The 20,287-nt window shown below is 50.4% G+C and overlaps 1 protein-coding gene across 1 annotated transcript in view; it reads right to left on the reverse strand.

Annotated features, from left to right (window-relative positions):
- The window catches only part of LOC135207055 (sin3 histone deacetylase corepressor complex component SDS3-like), a 59,831-nt gene extending 49,468 nt beyond the window's left edge, over positions 1–10,363 (reverse strand). Inside the window, exon 1 of the mRNA XM_064238690.1 lies at positions 10,126–10,363. Coding sequence (XP_064094760.1) covers positions 10,126–10,188 — 63 coding nt within the window. The 5' untranslated portion in view covers positions 10,189–10,363. The remainder of the gene's footprint in view (positions 1–10,125) is intronic.
- Between the last annotated feature and the right edge of the window lie 9,924 nt (positions 10,364–20,287).

Genomic DNA, 20,287 nt, shown 5'->3' on the forward strand with positions numbered 1-20,287 from the left:
CGAGTGAGCCGTGGCCCACTCGTGCACCTGCACCGTCAACTGGTGTAGCGGGAGAGACACTAGGCCCCCCTGCTTGTTGACGTATGCCACTACCGTGGTGTTGTCGCACATCAACACCACTGAGTGTCCCATCAAAGCGGTCTTGGAACTCTTGGAGAGCGTAAAACGCCGCCTTGAGTTCCAGGACATTGATGTGAAGGTGCTTGTCGTGATGGTCCCCCACACCCCTGCAGCCAGCAACTCCTCCAGGTGTGCGCCCCATCCCTCGGTCGATGCGTCTGAGAACAGCAGCATCTCCGGGGGGGGAGTGCGTAGGGGCACTCCTCTTAAGAGGTTCCTGTCGTCGAGCCACCAGGCTAGGTCCTGCCTCACCTTCTCCGTGATGGACACGGGGAAGTAAGGTGGATCCTTTACCTGTGACCAACTCTCCCTTAGTCTCCACTGGAGAGACCGCAGGTGAAGACGTCCGTGAGGAACTAACTTCTCGAGTGACGACAGGTGGCCGATCACGACTTGCCATTGCTGAGCTGCCTGTTCCTGCCGAGACAGGAAACCGGACGGCTGCCTCCCGAACCCTGAATTTGCTGATCCTCAAGTCTGCGGGGCGGACTTGAGCTGCTACCGTATCGATCAGCATTACCCAGGTACTTCAATCTTCTGCTTGGGTTCGAGATCGGACTTCTCGTAGTTTATCACGATCCCCAGGATCGCGACAAAACTTTAGAAGTCGATCCCTGTCCTGCAGCAACTGCGAGCGGGAGTCGGCAGGACCAGCCAATCGTCGAGATACCTCAGAAGACGTTATCCCGTGCGAATGGGCCCCAAGCAGACACCAGCGTGAACACTCTCGTGAAACACCTGTGGGGCGGTTGAGAGACCGAAGCAAAGTGCCCTGAATTGGTACACCGTCCCGTCGAAGATGAAGCGGAGGTACTTTCTGGAGGGACTGATGGATGGTATTTGAAATACGCATCCTTCAGGTCCACTGAAAGCATGAAGTCGTTCTCCCTGATGGAGTCCAGCACGGAACGTGCCGTCTCCATCTTGAACCGAGTCTGGCGAACAAATCGGTTCAGGTGGAGAGAGATCTATCACCGGGCGCCAGCCCCCCGATGCCTTTTCCACTAAGAAAAGGCGGCTGTAAAAGCCCGGTGACCGATCCACTACGACTTCTACAGCTCGTTTGGTCAGCATGGTCTTGATCTCCTGCCGAAGAGCGTCGTCCTTTGAGGATCCCAGAACATATTGTCTGCAGATGGACCGGGTTGGAGGTGAGGGGTGGCCGAGATTCGAAGGGTAGTAGATATCCCTCCCGAAGGACGTCTACTATCCCAGGTCTCGGCACCGTAGCGCTGCCAAGTTGCCCAATGGCTCGCCAGGCACCCCCCCACTTCCGGCAGCTGGTAGGGGAGGGGGGGGGAACGCCGTCCCTAGCGTTTCCCACCTCGCTTCGACTTCTTCCCAGCACCTCCTCGGGGGAAAGGAGGGCTGGGAGGAGGGCTGGTTACGGCCTCCTTTACTAGAAGTTGAAGCAGGAAGAGTCTTTCCTCGGGGCTTCGATGGAGCAGCCGTCTTAGCAGCCGAGGAAGCGCTAGCTAAACTCTTAGGCTTAGCCGCAGATGTACGAGGTTGCCCCAGAAACCTCTTCGTAACTGCCTGGTGAACCAGACGGTCACTGTCATCAGTGCGCCGTCTTTCCACCGCAGCGTCCACCATCTCTCCGGGAAAGAGAGCGGAGGAACTCTTCATTGGTCCGTTACGTTAGTCCATTTACCGCTTCACGCCCGGCCCCCTTGGCTACTCGTCTAAGGACAGCGTCCCTACGACGGAGAACCAAGTTGGCCCACAGGTTTGCCGTCTGATGGGCGAGGTAGGAGATGGCCCTACCTCCAGACTGGCACAGTCTCCTGAAGTCGGGGTCGTCTTCGAGGGCAGCGCCCCCGGCGTCGGCCGCGAACCTTGGATACTGTGAGGGACCACAGATCCAACCAAGAGACTGCCTGGAAAGCTGCCATAGCGGTAGCTTCCAGGCCCAGTGCCTCCTGCTGCGAGAACCATAGGTTCTCTGACAGGAGCTGCTGCAGGGACACACCTGGAGTTAGCCTAGCTAGCTCCGGGTTAACCTGTTTGGGCGGTATTGGATCTACTGATAGGCATCGTAGAAACATCCGCTGTCGCTGCAGAGGAGGAGGAAGTAGCTTGGAAGACCGTCCTGACTTAAGTGAGTCCTCTCGTTCCTGAGACGAAATTCTCCACTGGTCAAGGACTGAGTCTGCAAGCTCCGATCGCGGCAGTCCCACCGTCAATTTGGGTTCCCTCTTCGGGCCCCAAAATGACTCGAGCCGGGACGTGGGCTCAGATGGTGGTAGCGGCGATCCTTCCCCAGGTCGTTGTGCTGACGAATCAGCGCAATAAACCTGGGCAAAGTTCCTCTGGATCTCAGGAGTCACAGCGTCCTGAGGAGTAGGACCGTCCAGTCCCTCCAACAGGAGCAGCTCTCGAGACCCCACTCCTCCTTCAGAAGGAGGAACAGCAACAGACCCCTGACGGTCGCCTCCAACCACTTGCGCGTACGACCTGGCTGGTCCTAAAACCATGCCTGGTTCGTGCGGCGTCGTGGCGGGATCGTGAGCGGCGCACCTTCACGATCACTCCTAGGGTACCTCGCTCTTCCCGGTGTAGCCCAGAGGAAGTTGAAGGTATAGGAGAGACAGACCTGACGCTCCCCCCCCGTTCGCTGGCAGGACCAGCGTACGTGGGGGGCTGTAGCCGATCACCAACCCGCGGTGGGGATCGTACTGCAGGCCTGGTCGTGCCGCTCACTGTGGCGAGCGGCACGACTGAGCACGTCGACCCCACCCCGATCTCGTGCGTCAGACGAGCTGCTGCTGGCCACCGTCCTCCGTCCGGTCCCTGTGGGTGGGAGCGGCGGTCAGGTGATCTGCAGAGCTCGCTTTCGCGGTGAGACCGGTGAGCGTCCTCACGGCACGTCAAACCGCTGGTACCAGCCGAAGCTGGTGCCGTTGGTCGAGGGGACCTCTTCTCAGCCTCAACCCGTGGCCGGTCAGAGACCGTCACGTCAACCCGAGGTACCGGCTGGTCGCTACGAGAGCGGCCGCTGGCCTGGCGAGCGTCACTTGCGCGACTCTCGACAGTCTTCTGCTCCGTGCCTCTGTCGTGACGGTGAGCAAGCTCAGGCGTCTTGACGTTGGCTGCACGGTCGCCCGAAGGAGACCGTACACTCGGACCTTCTCGCGAACGAGAAGTCGAGCCGGTACCTGACTTAGCAGCGTGCTACTAAGACCAGGCGCGGATGTAACCAGCAGTAGCCAGCACAATCCTTGGTCCCCCGTCTTCTTCTTCTTATCAGAAGAGGAACGGGGGCCCCCGTTCCCGAGGGAACAGGAGGACCAGCAGAAGCACCCCCGTCACGCCAGAGCGAGACGGGCCCTTCGAAGGTCCCGTAGGAGCCTTCTTAGGGGGGGGAGGAGGCAGCCTTCCTTCTTATCTTTTCGGCTTGGAAGCCCTTAGAAGGTCGAAGGGGAAGAGCGGCAACAGACGACGAAGAAGACGATGAAGACGACGACGACATTCTTCCTTCTTCTTCTTCTCTTCTTCGTCAGCTCTCTCAGGACGGACGTCAGGTCTTCCATCCACGGAAAAGTCGGGCCAATTGCCGAATGCAGCGCCCCGACTGATCCTGTCCGGAAAGACCTGAGACGGTGCAGCACCTCCATGACAAGACGCGACTTGGGCAGGGGCAGGCAGGGCGGCAGGAGCGGCAGGAACATCAGCAGCAGGACACACCATCAGGACCAGCACCAGCAGGACCAGCACCCGCAGGACCAGCAGCAGCAGGACCAGCACCAATAGGACCAGCACCAGCAGGACCAGCACCAGCAGCAACATCAACATTAGAGTCCCGCACCCGCGCGCTTCGATGGAGCGGCGCGAGGGGGCTGGGCCAGCAACACTCGCTGCAGGTACGCAGGTACGGCAGCATAGTCCGGCGTCACAGACCTCTCCATCTCAGCCAAACTCATCATTGGGGACGGGCGGTAGATCCAGGGGCGAACTTTTGGTTTTGGCAGCGAAAGTCGGGCGTCGGCAGCACATAAAAACCCAGGTGGCGGCGGCACGCCCCTCTTAGGTACGGCAGCGATCGGCATTTGAATTGACGCCGTTGGAGGTCACTGACGCAATGTGCTGCGTATACACCACATGAGGAGGGGCGGCGTACGCTGGGTGTTGACACAGTATTGGTCGTTGTTGTAACCACACCATGAGTTACCACTGCCGACTCACCCCAGCTAGCCGTTGAATCAAGCCCTGGATACTGGGGGCGCCTGCAGTCCCAACGACGCCCACACCTGTCCAAGGTCGTCACTCACAGAAGGCACACCTGAGGGGAGGAACAGTCGGGTCAGTTAGAGGGGCACCCTCACCTGGGGGAGGACGAACCCCACCCAGAGCGGACGGAAGACCCCGAATACAATTGCACATCCGGGTATCGGGCACCCTCCTCCACACTCGACGGATCGAGTGAGGAGAAGGACTCCGAAACCCCCCCCGCAGGGGAAGGCGCAATCGTGGGGCTGAGCTGGAGGCAGGAAGGATGACGAGGTATCCGTAACCAAAGGAGTCGCTGGAGAGCTTTCCGACGACTCCTTGGTCAACCTACGCCTCTTCCTACCCTCGTACAGCACCCACTGCGCCTCGGACCAATTTACACAGACATTACATGGTTCGGTTCGGGAGCATTCTCGCCCCCGACACCGAAAACATAACTCATGAGGATCAATATCTGGGTAAGAGCGGAACCTCCGCCGCATTTACGCCCTCCAGCCCGGGACACACTCTACGGGCAGCTGGTGGGCGCGGCAAAGCTCTTCTTGATCCATGATTAATTAATCTTCACTCAATGAAAAAATGAAAAAAGAGTACTTACAATTTCATTCAAGACCACAAACAAACCAGTCAGAAGAAATTGTAACATCCAAAGCACACGACGAAAATAGCGGGCAGAGCGATGACGAACACGTCCTGTCACACCACGGCCGAAAGCAAAAGTGTTTCTTCACCGCCCGGGCGCGCGGCGCGCGCACGACCGGACAAGCAGTTAACTACCGTTCTCCCCTTGTTCGAAGCTTACGACCGTCCCAGCTGCCGCTAGTTACCTTCCTATTGTTAAAGGACCGAGGGTTTGTATTACGTATCGGAACAATTACATAACAGAGCTCTTTTCTTTAGGAAAGCCGTTCCAAAATGAGAAACTAGCTCTTCCGAACCATCCCTGACGGCCTTGTCCATACACGACAACACGCTGGACAGCTCCCCCAGACTGAGAGAATCAGGACTTCTAGACTGAAGGTCCAAAACTCCCAAGCACCAGTCTAAGAAATTAAAGACACTCAAAGTGCGCAGCAGTCCCTTCAAGTGGTGGTCCGTCTCCACAGGAGTCCAGGACACCTTAGCAGACGATAAGAGGGACCTCCTCTGATGGCCACTAAACTGGAGAAGTCCCCAAGAGCTGACGAAGGAACCTTTACTCCCACGTCCTCCTTGGTTTCATACCAAATTCCTCCTTTCCCGGAGAGTCTAGAGGGAGGAAGGGCGAAAGTGGTCTTGCCCTGGTCCTTCCTTCGAGACATAAAATCTTGTAGCTTCTTGAAAGCCCTCTTGGTCGAAAGCGACGTCTTCATTTCGACGAACTCAGGGCTCTTAACAGACTTAGAAGACGAAAGTTGAGAGGGAGGAGACCTAGGGGCTGCAGGCTGAAACTTATCCCCGAAGGATGAACGTAACAGCCGCACAAGAACCTTATAGTCCGAGACAGCTGAAGCTACAGGAGGTTCTTCTTCGACTGAACTCCCTGGACTACTAAGTTCCCCTTCCTCCCGAAGAGGAACTGGAGAACGTCCATCCGGAGAGGGCGTACGTCCAGCAGTCTTAGGCCTGAACAAAGACTTCCGTTGATTGGAAGTCACCGCTTCAGGTACGGAATCGCCCTTACGACGATCCTTTGAAGGACGGACAATGGACATCCTGCGAACGCAGCGCGTCCTTTGAAGCAACGGAACGTCTTACTGTCTTATCAGACACGTCCCTACAAGAGGAAGCGCGAGCTTCCTGACGAGAGCGGGCCAAAAGCGTCCTGCTTAGCCAAGCAAGCGTCCTGCTGAGCGTCCTCAAAAGCGTCCTGCCTCGTCCGAAAAGCGTCCTGCTTCGAACGGCGAGCATCCTGCCGAGCGTCCTCAAAAGCGTCCTGCCGAGAGCGCAAAGCGTCCTGCTTCGAACGGCGAGCGTCCTCAAAAGCGCCCTGTCGAGAGCGCAAAGCGTCCTGCTTCGAACGACGAGCATCCTGCCGAGCGTCCTCCAAAGCGTGTGCGAAAGATCTACTCAGAGAACGAGAACGGTGACGATCCGGAGGTGGAGAGAGAGACGAACGAGACGAGAGAGAATGAGACTGCTTCGTCCTCTTGACGGGCAGCCTAACGTCCTTTCTCCGCTTAGGCTCGGCTGCTGCTGGGCGAGTCCTTTGAGCCATGAGAGACGTAATCTGGTCCTGAAGGGACACAGGATATCCTTCGTAGGTGACGAAGGAGCATAAGAAGGGGCAGGACTGACCCTGCGAGAAGGCGAGGGGCGAGGGACGCCTCCTTCCTTCTAAGCAGGTACAGCTACCTGCATCCCAGGTGGGAACACGCCTGTGCGCGCAAACCAACGTTCCTCGTCGGTTGAGGCTCTACCTCTCTCTGAGGAGGAAAAGCGTCATACGCGTCCTCTGACGAAAGTGGTGACATAGGACGTGAAGCGTCCTCAAAACGGAAAGTCCTTTTCAACGGACGCGAGTCTCTCTGAGCGCTCCACCCCTTGCGCGGGGAGGACGCTTCGGAGGACGAAAAGCAATCCTTCAGGACGCGCGCTCGTGCGCGCTCCTTGGCAGCCTGGGACTTAGCAACAAGGCCTGCCGAAGGGACGCCAGATCGGTGGGGAGCCCCCGTAACCCTCTTGCGGCTTTCGACATACCCACTCCCTGAGTCCTGGGAGTCCAATAGAGGTCTAGGCCTAGAGGCATTATGGGGCCGATCTGACGCCCCCTCCACAACACTAGGGGCACTATCACAAACTTTCACAGGGCCAGTTTCTAAGGCCAACACTTTCGATTCAAGAGCGCGAATAGACTCAAGAATCAGCGAAAGGGTGTTACCTTCTCCAGACACAGCAATAGGGCCCGAAGGCAACAAAACAGGATTAGGTTGAACAAAATCTACCAGTGTTAGAGGAGGAGAAATGTTACATTCCTTACCTTTTGTAGAACTGCTCTTAGAGGAAGACCTCCTGACTCTATCGCGCTCCAATTTACGTCGATAGGTCTCATACATCTTCCATTTATCATCTGACAAATCCTTGCATTCATTGCACCGATCATCAACCAAGCAAACATGCCCCCTGCATTCCATACAAACTGTGTGAGGATCAACTGAAGGTTTAAGAAGCCTCACCTTACATTCACTCCTCACACACACTCTGAAACTCCCAGTACTTGATCCCGACATCATGTACACAGAAAAGCCAATCCAAAATCAAAAACCAATCCAACAATCCAGAAGTCGATACCAAAAGTCAATCCACATAAACAGTTGTTTCCAGCACCGGCGACAGAAAAAATATGAATAGAAAATGGGAATGGTTCCTGATATCCGCCTCCCAGCGGCGGGAATGGGTACTACCACTTGGCCGCCCACTACGTGTGCCGCGAGTTTTGAAATTCTGTCGGACGCCAGAAAATACAGCTATATATATATCTGACAGGTAAGTTTCATGAACAAACCTTACTTTTAATGCTTTGGGTGCATTGAAAACTATGTAAACTGCATTCTTATGGCATTTTTCATAAAAAAACCTTCAAATATTGATTATTTTGCATTTTTGTGTCGCATTTCATCTCCCAGATGAAGCGTTGTAGGCGTCGTAACCCCTGGAAATAACGTCCTATTGACAAGCGTCGTAACCTCGGAACGTCGTATGCCAACACCGTCGTAACCCGGGACTGCCTGTACAACTCTAAGCCATACCATTCAAAAGATTGAAGTTTCGTCAAAATAATGTGATATATGAAAACCCCATTCGAACTAAAATAAGTATGTGACGCTCTTCGTAAAACATGTTTTCAAGGCAGTTTTGAAATACAATCTGTCGGCAGTTGTGTGGTTGGCCGGTCTAATCACGGACTGTCCGCCATCTTTCCCAGCACTCATTTGAACAATGTTAGCGTATATATGTAACGTTTATTGATCTTACTCAAGATTGCAGTTGTAATCAGCACAATAAAACAACATTTTGTTGCCTATATTAGTGAAAGTATGAAACTTGTTATTCCCGGGGTCATGGTTTGAACTGAATTCCCTTTTACCTTGTAATCAGTGGTTTTATCCTTACTGCCATCACAACTGAAACTCCACAGTGATTATTTGATTGTAATTACTATGGACATTTTGGTCGTAATTCACTCCACATTGCACTTGAACCATGTTGCTGTTCCTGGTTCCTAAGCACTCACTCAACAAACACAGTTACAAGCAGCAGCAGACGACGCTGTTTATGATGTGCAAGGCTTTATTCCCTTAACTGTTTACTTTACTCATTATTTAGTTTAATTTTACTTTGTTATTTCAAAATGTTTATTTAATTCATGTCTGTTTCTGAAACCCATGGGTAGTAGGTATGCTGCTTAGTTGTCAATCAAGGTTTTTGTAATCAAGTATTTTTTACAAGCTAGCTATTGTATAAATTTGTATCTTTCTCAATCAAAACATATGCCCCTCAATGCTAACTTTCCTCTTTTAACGACTTTCTGGTCATTGCAAATTCGGCCCCGTTAATTTCTTATGGTGCGAAAACAGACAGAGGCCCAGGGAGCAAAAGCGATTGCGTCACACTACGGCGGTAATCCAGCAGTAAAACATCTTCATATATCCCAAAAGTAAACAATAAAGATATAGTATATGCGCATTATGATTATGACAATTACATGAATAGCTGATAACAATCTGCATGAATAGTTGGTAAACTGTTCTGCAAGAAAGTTGAGTATAGCAATTCATTTACAGTAGGTACAAAAGTCAAGATGTTGTGACGTCATAATACAGGACTTAAAAGAACGTTCTAATTCCGAAAAATAATGACATAAATTTGAGTCAGAATCAAGTTACTTTATCAATAACGAATATTTTCAAATTAATCATCATAAATATGTAAAATATTGATGTTTTACTATTTATTCAAATAATTATCCAGTGCACGCTTCGTTGTCGTCTTCTACCAAAACAGTAGTTGCCTTAAAAACGTCGTGGTTAGTAGAGACCGTGTTCCGATTGTTGTGATGAAAGTGCCCCAGCGTCTATGGGTACAAGTGGTGTGCGGATTTATCACAGGAAATGGGAAGTTTGTTGACACAAGCGACCCCACAAAGATTGAGATGGCGTCAATCTTCTAAAATATTCAAGCGTAAGTAAAAATTTCAAAAGCATTTTGGTGAGATTTGCACTGTGTTGACACCCTTTTCACTGCCCTCCGTTTAAAGCTTTAAATTTGGCCTTAATTTCTAACTTTGGAGAAAATACTTACTTCGAAAGGAGAGTAGAGGTCTTTAGCTCCGTGTCTCACCAACAACAAGTCGTGACTGATGCCCATCTCCGGTGTCAGGACGCATTATAAGTACTTTTTCGGAGGGTGGCAAGCCATGATCGTCAGTGTGTTGGTCCAGTCCATGCGGTTGTTTACCCTATGCCATTATTTCGTAATTCCAGGATCGGTGGCCGCAGGTCATTTACCCCAGTCTTAATGGGTTCTGCAAACTACCCTTCAAGAGGTTCACAGCGGCAGAGACACCTCGAGACTGTATCAAACAGTGACATAAGAATTTCTGGGGGGTCTGAGGTTAGCGTTCTTGCCGCTGGTGTGCCACTCGTAGCCTACAGTGTATAAAAACCTTTACATTCTCGTAAGAACAAAGTTACGGGCATTAATCTTGGTCTATGTTACCACACTTACTCTCTTTTAAAGAAGATTGATTAAGATCGACATTAAAGGGTGACGTAGCCAAGCTTGAAGCTTTCTCACCTTCATCACTTTCCCTGTCATCGTCTCGGGAATCCTCGAAGTCCGCATCATTTTCCTCGTCATATTCAAAGTCCCCAGAACCCGCTGGGGATCTAGGGGAGGCAAGACCTGACATTTTCGTGTCTGGGGCTTATTTCAGACGTTGCGGGAATTTCACAGCGAAAGCCTAGAAAGCGAAACTCACACCAAACAAACCGAACCGTCCGGCCACAGTAGTAGTTATGGGTCGAGGCAATGCCTTTGCAACGGCGCCTCTTAGTCTTGGGTATTTTTTTTTTTTTTGTTTATTTGTTTAGCTTTTTCCTTTTTTTCTCTCTTTTTTTCCACATCAAGTATATGGTTTCTTTTCTTATTTCGTTGTTACCTGAAAATAGAAATTTTCCCACTACGTCACTTTCCTTCTCTTCATAGGGTTGTTGTAGCCCTATTGCTTTAACCCGTTCCTCTATATATGTAATCAACATAGAAAAGGAAATGAAATATGTCTTCTACTGCATCATTGCAAAAAGGACAACAGGTGTTCTCCTTCTGGTGCCTTTTTGCTATATTTAAATTAAGAGGCCACATCGAAAACAAAACAATGTTGGCGTTCCTCTTCTTCCCAACTCGACTTGAGAATGTCGGCAGAGTGAGGACTTTCAAACAAATTTTGACAGAATTGGCAATTAAAACATTACAAATGACTGGAAATTGGCTTAAATAAAGAAATTTGGAGCTACCAAATGCACCGTTACTGTAACATTGAGAGCAAAGATAGACGCATCCCCCCCAAAAAAAAAGTAGAAAGATTGGTAGGAGTGCTTCTTCCCAACTCGACTTGAGAATGTCGGCAGAGTGGGGACACTCCAAAATATAAATTTTGACAGATTTGGAAATTAAAGCATTACAAATGATTATCGATTGGCTTGAACAAAGATATTTGGAGCTACCAAATTCGCGGTTACTGTAACATTGAGAGGAAAGATAGAAGCATCCCCCCCAAAGATGGAGAGTGGCAATTTTCTCTTTATATAATTCTACAATCGCGTTGTTCTTACTTCCCTCCTCGAGAGCGTTCAGCGGGCTTTCCGCCAATGTATATATCTTATAAGATCATATTTTATGTACTTTTATATTCTATGTTATGTCTCGTAAGAAACACAAACCGGCTCTCGCCGACCCACTTTTACTCTCTCGCGGGTCGGATACCACATTTCCGCCCGCATGCTGTATATTTGAATTTCCCTTACCTGTAATAAAGATCACTCACTGACTCAACTTAAAAGCAAAGCCGCAGCATACTGTCAAGTGCAAGAAGAAAGCAAAGTCAGGAGAGCGGTCTTTGGAGGCTCTAACACTGCAAAGTGGTATGTAGACACCACCAGTCTGCAACCACATGACATTCCCAAAGATATGTCAAGAGCACTAGCAGTCATAATTCATCGTCTAAGGCTTGGATACCAATGCACTTGGCAAAAGATAGTAGGCGATCCCAAGCCATGTAAGTACTGCGAAAGAATTCCAGAAGAACCTCTAGAACACTACCTCTTAGACTGTCCAGAAACGGAGCAACTAAGAGATAGGTACATAGGAAATGAACGTACAACCACTCAAATCACAAAGCACATTCTAGCAAACACCCATGAATTAGCAGGTTTCCTATGCTCCTACCCACCACCAAGGTAGGAACAGAACACTACCCTGACGGACAGCACATGGTGCCAACAATCATGACCACTACCCCATCCTACCCTAACCCACATAACATGAAAGACAAAAAAAAAAACAAACCTCTTTAACAGACAACCCCATTCATCTCTTGCCTCCTTCATCACCCCTCCCCTCACATTCATCACTATCCCTCCACCACACTCACCAGACAACACACACCCAAAGAAACCGGACCGGAAAAGGAATATGTCTCAGAATTTCACGAGCTACCTTACTAGCTAACTGTGCCTACAACTCAAACTTCATTCTTCCAATCTGTCTCTCCTACTAGCCAACACTTAACTAACTATCCAGCTTTCCCTACGACTGAAGGGTACTTTAGGGTTTAAAGGGTTTCAACCTTGCCCATCAAATCCTTCATTCAATATCAAATCACCTTCACCACATCATTCATGTATCACCAATAAAGTTGCATATCCTAAGCATCTCATATCTCAAACTAATATGACATACGGGCTACTCTACGAGCAAGAGCCCGTGCTGGCACAAGGCCAGCTTAATCTTAAACAACAACAAACAACGTAATAAAGATCAGTACACTTCTACCTGTCTCTTTGACCACACCTCACAACTGGTGACCTCCCGGTTTAGACGGTGACCCAAGCGGTTTTGGTTAAGGGACTAACTACCGCCGCTCACCTTCAGAGATCTTTAGCGGACTCACACGGCGCCTCAGTTTAGATCTCTGAAAGCTCCTACCGTGGAAAAAAAACCAATGCCTCTAACGGACTAAATACGGCATACCTTCCCAAGGTGTGTTCAGGCGTTCCTCAAACGGTTTGGCCCGCCATTTACGACCCCTGTCGACCGTTTTGTGAGAAAGGACAATGGACCCAGACAGTTCCGCGTGAGAGACCCAGGCCTCCCCTGCCTCGACGACAGTCTCGCACACAGCTGCCGCTCAAGCTGTCAAAATGCCCCCCTTCACAACAACGAACCTAACCGTCTGGTTCATCCAAGCTGAAGGGCAATTCCGGGTCGCGGGACTTACGGACAAGGTACTGCAGGCTGACCTCGTCATGGCAGTCCTCCCAGCAGAGGTATTCAACCGAATAACTCCCTGGCTGACCGGTCGAGCACAGACCGAACCTGTCACGCTCGACGAATTAAAAACAAGACTCATGACAGCCTACTCCACGCCCATCGCTGAGAAAGCCGCCCGCGCCCTCGACCTAGTTACAAACCCGATGCGAGGCGCCGACCCACAGGATGCCTGGACACAGTGATGGGCCTCCTCCGCCTGCCCGAAGTAGGTCCCGATGGGAAGAAAAAGGAAATCTGCCTGAGCCGCGAAATTTTCCTGTGGCAACTGGAGCCAGACGTCCGAGGACAGCTAATGGACGCATACACCCTCCACGACGACGAACTATGGGAGAAAGCTAAAAAGTTGACGCTGTCGAGCAAAAATGCAAGGCTCGCCGCTCCCCGATGCCTAGCCGCAGAGAAAGGAGAAGAAGAAGAAGACAACCCAACGCAAGCGATCAGCGCCGTGACCCAGAGGAAGTCCTCCCACACGCAGCTGGGTGAAAACTACTGGTGCCACTACCACTGGAGGTTCGGAAGACACTCCAGGAGATGCGAAAGCCCCTGCACCTTCCAGCAGCCAAAAAACGGCGACGGCAGACAAAACCAAAGTCGCCCGTGGCAGCGGCCTCGTCGGAACCACACGCCGTAGGGTTTTATGTCCGCGATGCGATCTCCAGCCGGAGGATGCTGGTGGACACAGGGGCGATGCACTCGATATTCCCGCCGTCAGGAAAAGACCGCAGCCGCGGGCCTGACAAACCAACCGCCCTCGTCGCCGCAAACGGGACCCCCATCCATTCCTACGGCACGAAGTCCCTCGAGATATCCATCTTGGGGGGCAACTACGTCTGGAATTTCACCATCGCTGACGTCAGGATTCCACTACTGGGGGCGGATAACGGCCTCCTGGTTAACGTGGGTCGCAAACGCCTCCTCGCTGCTTGCAGCGGGCCCAGGCACCCCCACAATTTATACCATCGCCCCCCACAAGTACGGCAACCTCCTGTAGGAATTCCCCGAAGTTTTCAAACCGGAACTTCGTCAGGTGGCGGGGACGCCGCCCAAGTGCGGAATATTCCACCACATCACCACCACGGGGCCCCCGACACACGCAAAGTTCCGACGACTCCCTCCGGGCCGCCTTCAGGATGCAAAAAGGGTGTTCTCGGAAATGGAACGAATGGGTATCTGCCAGAAAGCGTCAAGCCCTTGGGCTTCGCCCCTACACATGGTAGGAAGCCTGACGGCACCTGGAGGCCCTGTGGAGACTACAGGAGACTCAACCTCGCTACGATCCCCCGATCACTACCCCTTGCCAAACATGCGGTATTTGATCGGGGCCCTCCATGGAGCGAAAATCTTCACGAAAATGGACCTTTTAAAATCTTATTTTTAGGTTCCCGTGCACCCCAAGGATGTACCCAAGACCGCCATCATCACGCCCTTCAGCTCCTACGTCTTCCATTACTCCACCTTCGGCCTGAGAAACGCAGGGGCCACCTTCCAGCGCCTGATGGACAGCATCCTGGGGGACATGCCTTTCTGCATCTGCTATGTCGCCGATATTTTAATTTTTTCCAGGTCCCCGGAGAAGCACCTACACCATGTCCGAGCGGTTCTGAAATACCTGCAGGAAAACGGGCTGGTCATCCGGTTCGACAAGTGCACCTTCGGCGCCGAGAGGGTGGACATCCTTGGACACGAGATCTCCGCAGCAGGCGTGCGCCCCATGGCCTTGAAGGTGGACGCGGTGCAGAAGTTTCCAACCCCAACTACGGTCAAATCCCTGCAAGAATTCATCGGGATGGTAAACTACTACTGCCGGTTCATCCCTGGCGTCGCCCACACCATGTCCTCTCTAACACAGGTCCTGAAAGGGAAACCAAAAAACCTGACGTGGGAAACAGAACAAGCGCAGGCCTTCCACGACACGAAGATGGCCCTCGCCAGAGCATCAACCTTGTGCCACCAGGACCTTACTGCGCCCTTACGCCTCACCACTGACGCCAGCAACGTCGCCTGCAGGGCTGTCCTAGAGCAGATGGTCCAGGGTGGGTCCCAGCCACTCGCCTTCTACAGTAAAAATCTGTCAACCGCCAAGACGAAATACGGCACATTCGACCGTGAGCTCCTGGCTGTGTACCGAGCAGTGCGCCACTTCCACTACCTCTTCGAGGGCGCCCCCTTCACTATCAGGACAGACCACCGCCCCTTGGTGCACGCCTGGTCAGCAAGACAACAGAGGCACCTGGCAGCCATCGCTGAGTTCGGCTGCACCATCCATTACGTTCCTGGCGAGAAGAACCCCGTGGCGGACGCCCTCTCGAGGATAGAGAACAATGCTGTGCACCTCGGGATCAATTACGAAGACCTCGCCCGAGAACAGGCCGCCGACCCGGAGACTGCCGCATATCGCACAGCTATCACCGCCCTCAAGTGGGAGGATGTGCCCGTCGGACCTGCGGGCACGACGCTCCTCTGCGACATCAGCACGGGTTGCCCATGCCCGCTGATTCCAGCCTCCCGAAGGAGAGCCGTATTAGACGTCATACGTGGACTCTCGCACCCCTCGGGCCGGACGACGATACGCCTCCTGACGGAGAAGTTCGTCTGGCACGGAATTCGGAAGGACTCCCTCGAGTGGGCCAGGACCTGCGTTCCTTGCCATACAAGTAAAGTAAGTTGGCACACAGAATCGGGTGTGGGGGAATTCCTGCAGCCGAAACAAAGATTCGGCCACATTCACTTAGACGTCGTGGGTCCCCTGCCCCCGACGGAAGGCGCCAGATACCTCCTGACGATAATCGATCGCTCCACCAGATGGCCTGAGGCGACGCCGATGTCGGAGGCAACCACCAAAGCGTGCGCCGAAGCTGGATCGGTTGATTCGGAGTGCCAGATGAGATAACAACGGACACGTTTTCCTGTCAGAGTTGTGGACCGCCCTGACCCGCCTGATGGGGATATCGCTACACGCCACCACTGCCTACAACCCGGCGGCTAATGGCATGGTGGAGAGGGTCCACTGATCGCTCAAGGCTTCCCTAATGGCACGCTGCACCGGCGAGGATTGGAAGAGCCAACTACCGTGGGTCTTCCTCGGCCTCAGGACCGCCCCTCGGGCGAACGGCGAAGCATCACCTGCGGAGAAGGTATACGGGGAACCATTGACAGTCCCAGGCGAGTTCTTCCCGACCAATGCTGACACTGCAGACGTGTCCATCACCAGACCTCGGGAATCCGCCGGAAAATTCACGCCCTGCATCAAGACCTTCTCTGACAGAACCAAACACTTCCTCCCGAAGGCCCTATCGTCCTGCAAACACGTCTTCATCAGGGACGACGCCCGCCGCCCACCACTAACGAGACCCTACCGAGGCCCCTTCCGCGTCCTCCGACGCACCGACAAGGCGTACTCCATATCCATACATGGTCGTGAGGACTGAGTCACGATCGACCGACTGAAACCAGCTTTCCTTATGGATGAAGAGTACGCCGACTCAGATTTCATAGGGCACCTCACTCTTCCTCGGAAAGAAGCGACTCCATTGATCGCCAAACCATCCAGTCGTAGCCGCGGCCGCCCTTTGAAGACGGTCGAACCCCCCGAGGGTCACCTCAGGGGAGGCATCCCGTCCCCTAAAATCCCCGAGGACTCCGAGGCCGAGTATCTACCACAGCAGCTGGTCTCGCGCACCCGAGGCCGCCTCCACCGGCCTGCTCGCTTCCGCGAGTAATGATCAGAAGTACTAAGAAATCATCCAACAATTACGCCCTAATTATTGTCTTGGGGGGGAGTATTTGTAAGGAAAACGCCTTATTGCAATTTTCTCTGTATATAATTCTACAATCGCATTGTTCTTACTTCCCTCCTCGAGAGCGTTCAGCGGGCTTTCTGCCAATGTATATATCTTATAAGATCATATTTTATGTACTTTTATATTCTATATTATATGTCTCGCAAGAAACACAAATCAGCTCTCGCCGACCCACTTTTACTCTCTTGCGGGTCGGATACCACATTTCCGCCCGCATGCTGTATATTTGAATTTCCCTTACCTGTAATAAAGGGGTTACGGGCTGCTCTGTGAGCAAGAGCCCGTGCTGACACAAGGTCAGCTAAATCAAAAACAACAACATAATAAAGATCAGTACACTTCTACCTGCCTCTTTGTCCACACCTCACAGATACCTTGGCTAAATAGTCACAAATGGTATAAGAACATTCAGAAGAAAATTAAAGTTAGATTTGTCGGTAAAAGAAAAGTATTGGTGGAATACAATACAAAGATGCTGACAGAAAATAATGAAATTTAAAGAGATGAAGATACTAACCATTCACAAGAAAATACTGGAGTATCCTACTAAAATATAGAAGAAAAAAAAACACAGAAAGATTAATTTTATGCAAGCAATTGGCGTAAGAAATTCGATAAAAGTAATATGAGAGAGTAATAATCATTTCGCCCACATGGTTGTCATTTCTCCCACACTGAGTCATTTCGCCCACACTGTAGAGTCATTTCGCCCACACGGTTGTCATTTCGCCCGCACTTTGGAGTCATTTCGCCCACACAGTAATTTCTCCCGCACAGCTGTCATTTCGCCCACATGGTGGAGTTATATATAGAGAGAAAAGAGAGATGGCCAGGCTCGTTCTCGCTCTTTAGGGAGTTAAAGCTTGAACGTAATTATATTATTTGTTCGTTCTCGGTATAGCCATTTGTGGAAATAGGTTGACATACTTTGAAAATTAAATTGGTTACCATATATTATTATTATTATTATTATTATTATTATTATTATTATTATTATTATTATTATTATTATTATTATGAGCATATCTGTTTAATAGTCAGAATATCTTGGTTCCCAAGAAATAAAAAAAATATTTTATTATTATTATTATTTCTTTTTATTCTTTTTTTATTTTTTTGCTGTATCACAGTCCTCCAATTCGACTGGGTTGTATTTTATAGTGTGGGTTCCGGGTTGCAACCTGCCTCCTTAGGAGTCCATCACTTTTCTTACTATGTGCGCCGTTTCTAGGATCACACTCTTCTGCATGAGTCCTGGAGCTACTTCAGCCTCTAGTTTTTCTAGATTCCTTTTCAGGGATCTTGGGATTGTGCCTAGTGTTCCTATGATTATGGGTGCAATTTCCACTGGCATATCCCATATCCTTCTTATTTCTATTTCAGATCTTGATACTTATCCATTTTTTCCCTCTCTTTCTCTTCAACTCTGGTATCCCATGGTATTGCGACATCAATGAGTGATACTTTCTTCTTGACTTTGTTAATCAACGTCACGTCTGGTCTATTTGCACGTATCACCCTATCCGTTCTGATACCATAGTCCCAGATGATCTTTGCCTGATCGTTTTATATCGCTCCCTCAGGTTGGTGCTCGTACCACTTATTACTGCAAGGTAGCTGATGTTTCTTGCACACTGAATCATGCCTCTTTTTTGTACTGGTTCTGTGCAAGTGCCGGACATTCGCTTGCTATGAGGTTTATGGTCTCATTTTTCGTATAGCACTTCCTACATATGGGAGAGATGTTATTTCCGTCTATCGTTCTTTGAACATATCTGGTTCTTAGGGCCTGATCTTGTGCCGCTGTTATCATTCCTTCAGTTTCCTTTCCTTCTTTAGCTCTTCCCTCTGTAGCCATTGCCAATTATCATCGCTGGCCAGTTCTTTAGTCTGTCTCATGTATTGTCCGTGCATTGGTTTGTTGTGCCAGTCCTCTGTTCTGTTTGTCATTCTCCTGTCTCTGTATATTTCTGGATCTTCGTCTACTTTTATTAGTCCTTCTTCCCATGCACTCTTTAGCCACTCGTTTTCACTGGTTTTCAGATATTGCCCCAGTGCTCTGTTCTCGATGTTGACGCAATCCTCTATACTTAGTAGTCCCCTCCCTCCTTCCTTTCGAGTTATGTATAGTCTGTCCGTATTTGCTCTTGGGTGTAGTGCTTTGTGTATTGTCATATGTTTCCTGGTTTTCTGATCTATGCTGCGGAGTTCTGCCTTCGTCCATTCCACTATTCCTGCGCTGTATCTGATTACTGGCACTGCCCATGTGTTTATGGCTTTTATCATATTTCCGGCGTTGAGTTTTGACTTGAGTATCGCCTTGAGTCTCTGCATATATTCTTTCCTGATCGTGTCCTTCATCTCTTGGTGTTTTATATCCCCTCCTTCCATTATTCCCAGGTATTTGTATCCAGTCTCATCTAAGTGTTTGATGTTGCTCCCATCTGGTAGCTTTTTCCCTTCAGTTCTCATTACTTTGCCTTTTTGTATGTTGACTAAGGCGCATTTTTCTATTCCAAACTCCATCCTGATGTCCCCAGATACAATCCTTACAGTCTGGATTAGGGTATCTATTTCCTTGATGCTCTTACCATACAGCTTGATGTCGTCCATGAACATCAGATGGTTGATTCTGTTGCCTCTTTTCTTGAGTTGGTACCCGGCATCCATCTTCTGTAGTACTTTTGTCATGGGAATCATGGCTACTACGAAGAGTAGTGGGGACAGCGAGTCGCCCTGGAAGATCCCTCTCCTGATATTAACCTCTGCTAGTCTTATTCCACTGCTTGTAAGTATTGTATTCCAGTTGCGCATTGTATTTTTGAGGAAGCTGATGGTGTTTTCCTCTGCCCCATATATTTTCAGGCATTCTATTAGCCATGTGTGTGGTATCATGTCGAAGGCTTTCTTATAGTCTATCCATGCCATGCTTAGGTTGGTTTTCCTTCTCCTACTGTTCTTCATTACCATTTTGTCTATCAGGAGCTGGTCTTTCGTGCCCCTACTCTTCCTTCTGCAGCCTTTCAGTTGGTGGGGGATGGTGTTTGTCTCCTCTAGGTAATTGTATAGCCTTTCACTGATGATACCTGTTAGTAACTTCCACATTATTGGTAGGCAGGTGAAAGCCCTGTAGTTACTGGCTATATTTCCCTTACTCTTGTCTTTTTGTACTAAGGATGTTCTTCCTGTGGTCATCCATTTGGGTGCATGGTGATTTGAGATACAATGCTGGAGTTGTTCTGCTATTCGTGGGTGTAGGGCCTTGAAGTTTTTGAGCCAGTATCCATGGACTTCATAGGGACCTGGGGCTTTCCAGTTTGGAATTTTCTTTAGTTGGTGTTTGACGGTGTCTGTCGTGATCTCTGTGAATCTTTGTTTTATTCTCCCTGTTTCATCTTCCTTGACTTCCTGGAGCCATGTTGCATGTTTGTCGTGTGATACCGGATTGCTCCATATGTTTTCCCAGAGTCTCTTACTTGGTTCGGCTTCAGGAATTTCTTGGTGGTTGTCTTCCCCTCTTAGTTGGCTGTATAGTCTTTTCTGGTTGGTTCCGAATAGTTTGTTCTGTTGGTATCCCTTATTCCTGTTCATGTACCGTTGGAACTTAT

Source organism: Macrobrachium nipponense, chromosome 31, assembly GCF_015104395.2.
Source record: "Macrobrachium nipponense isolate FS-2020 chromosome 31, ASM1510439v2, whole genome shotgun sequence".
NCBI lineage: Eukaryota > Metazoa > Arthropoda > Malacostraca > Decapoda > Palaemonidae > Macrobrachium > Macrobrachium nipponense.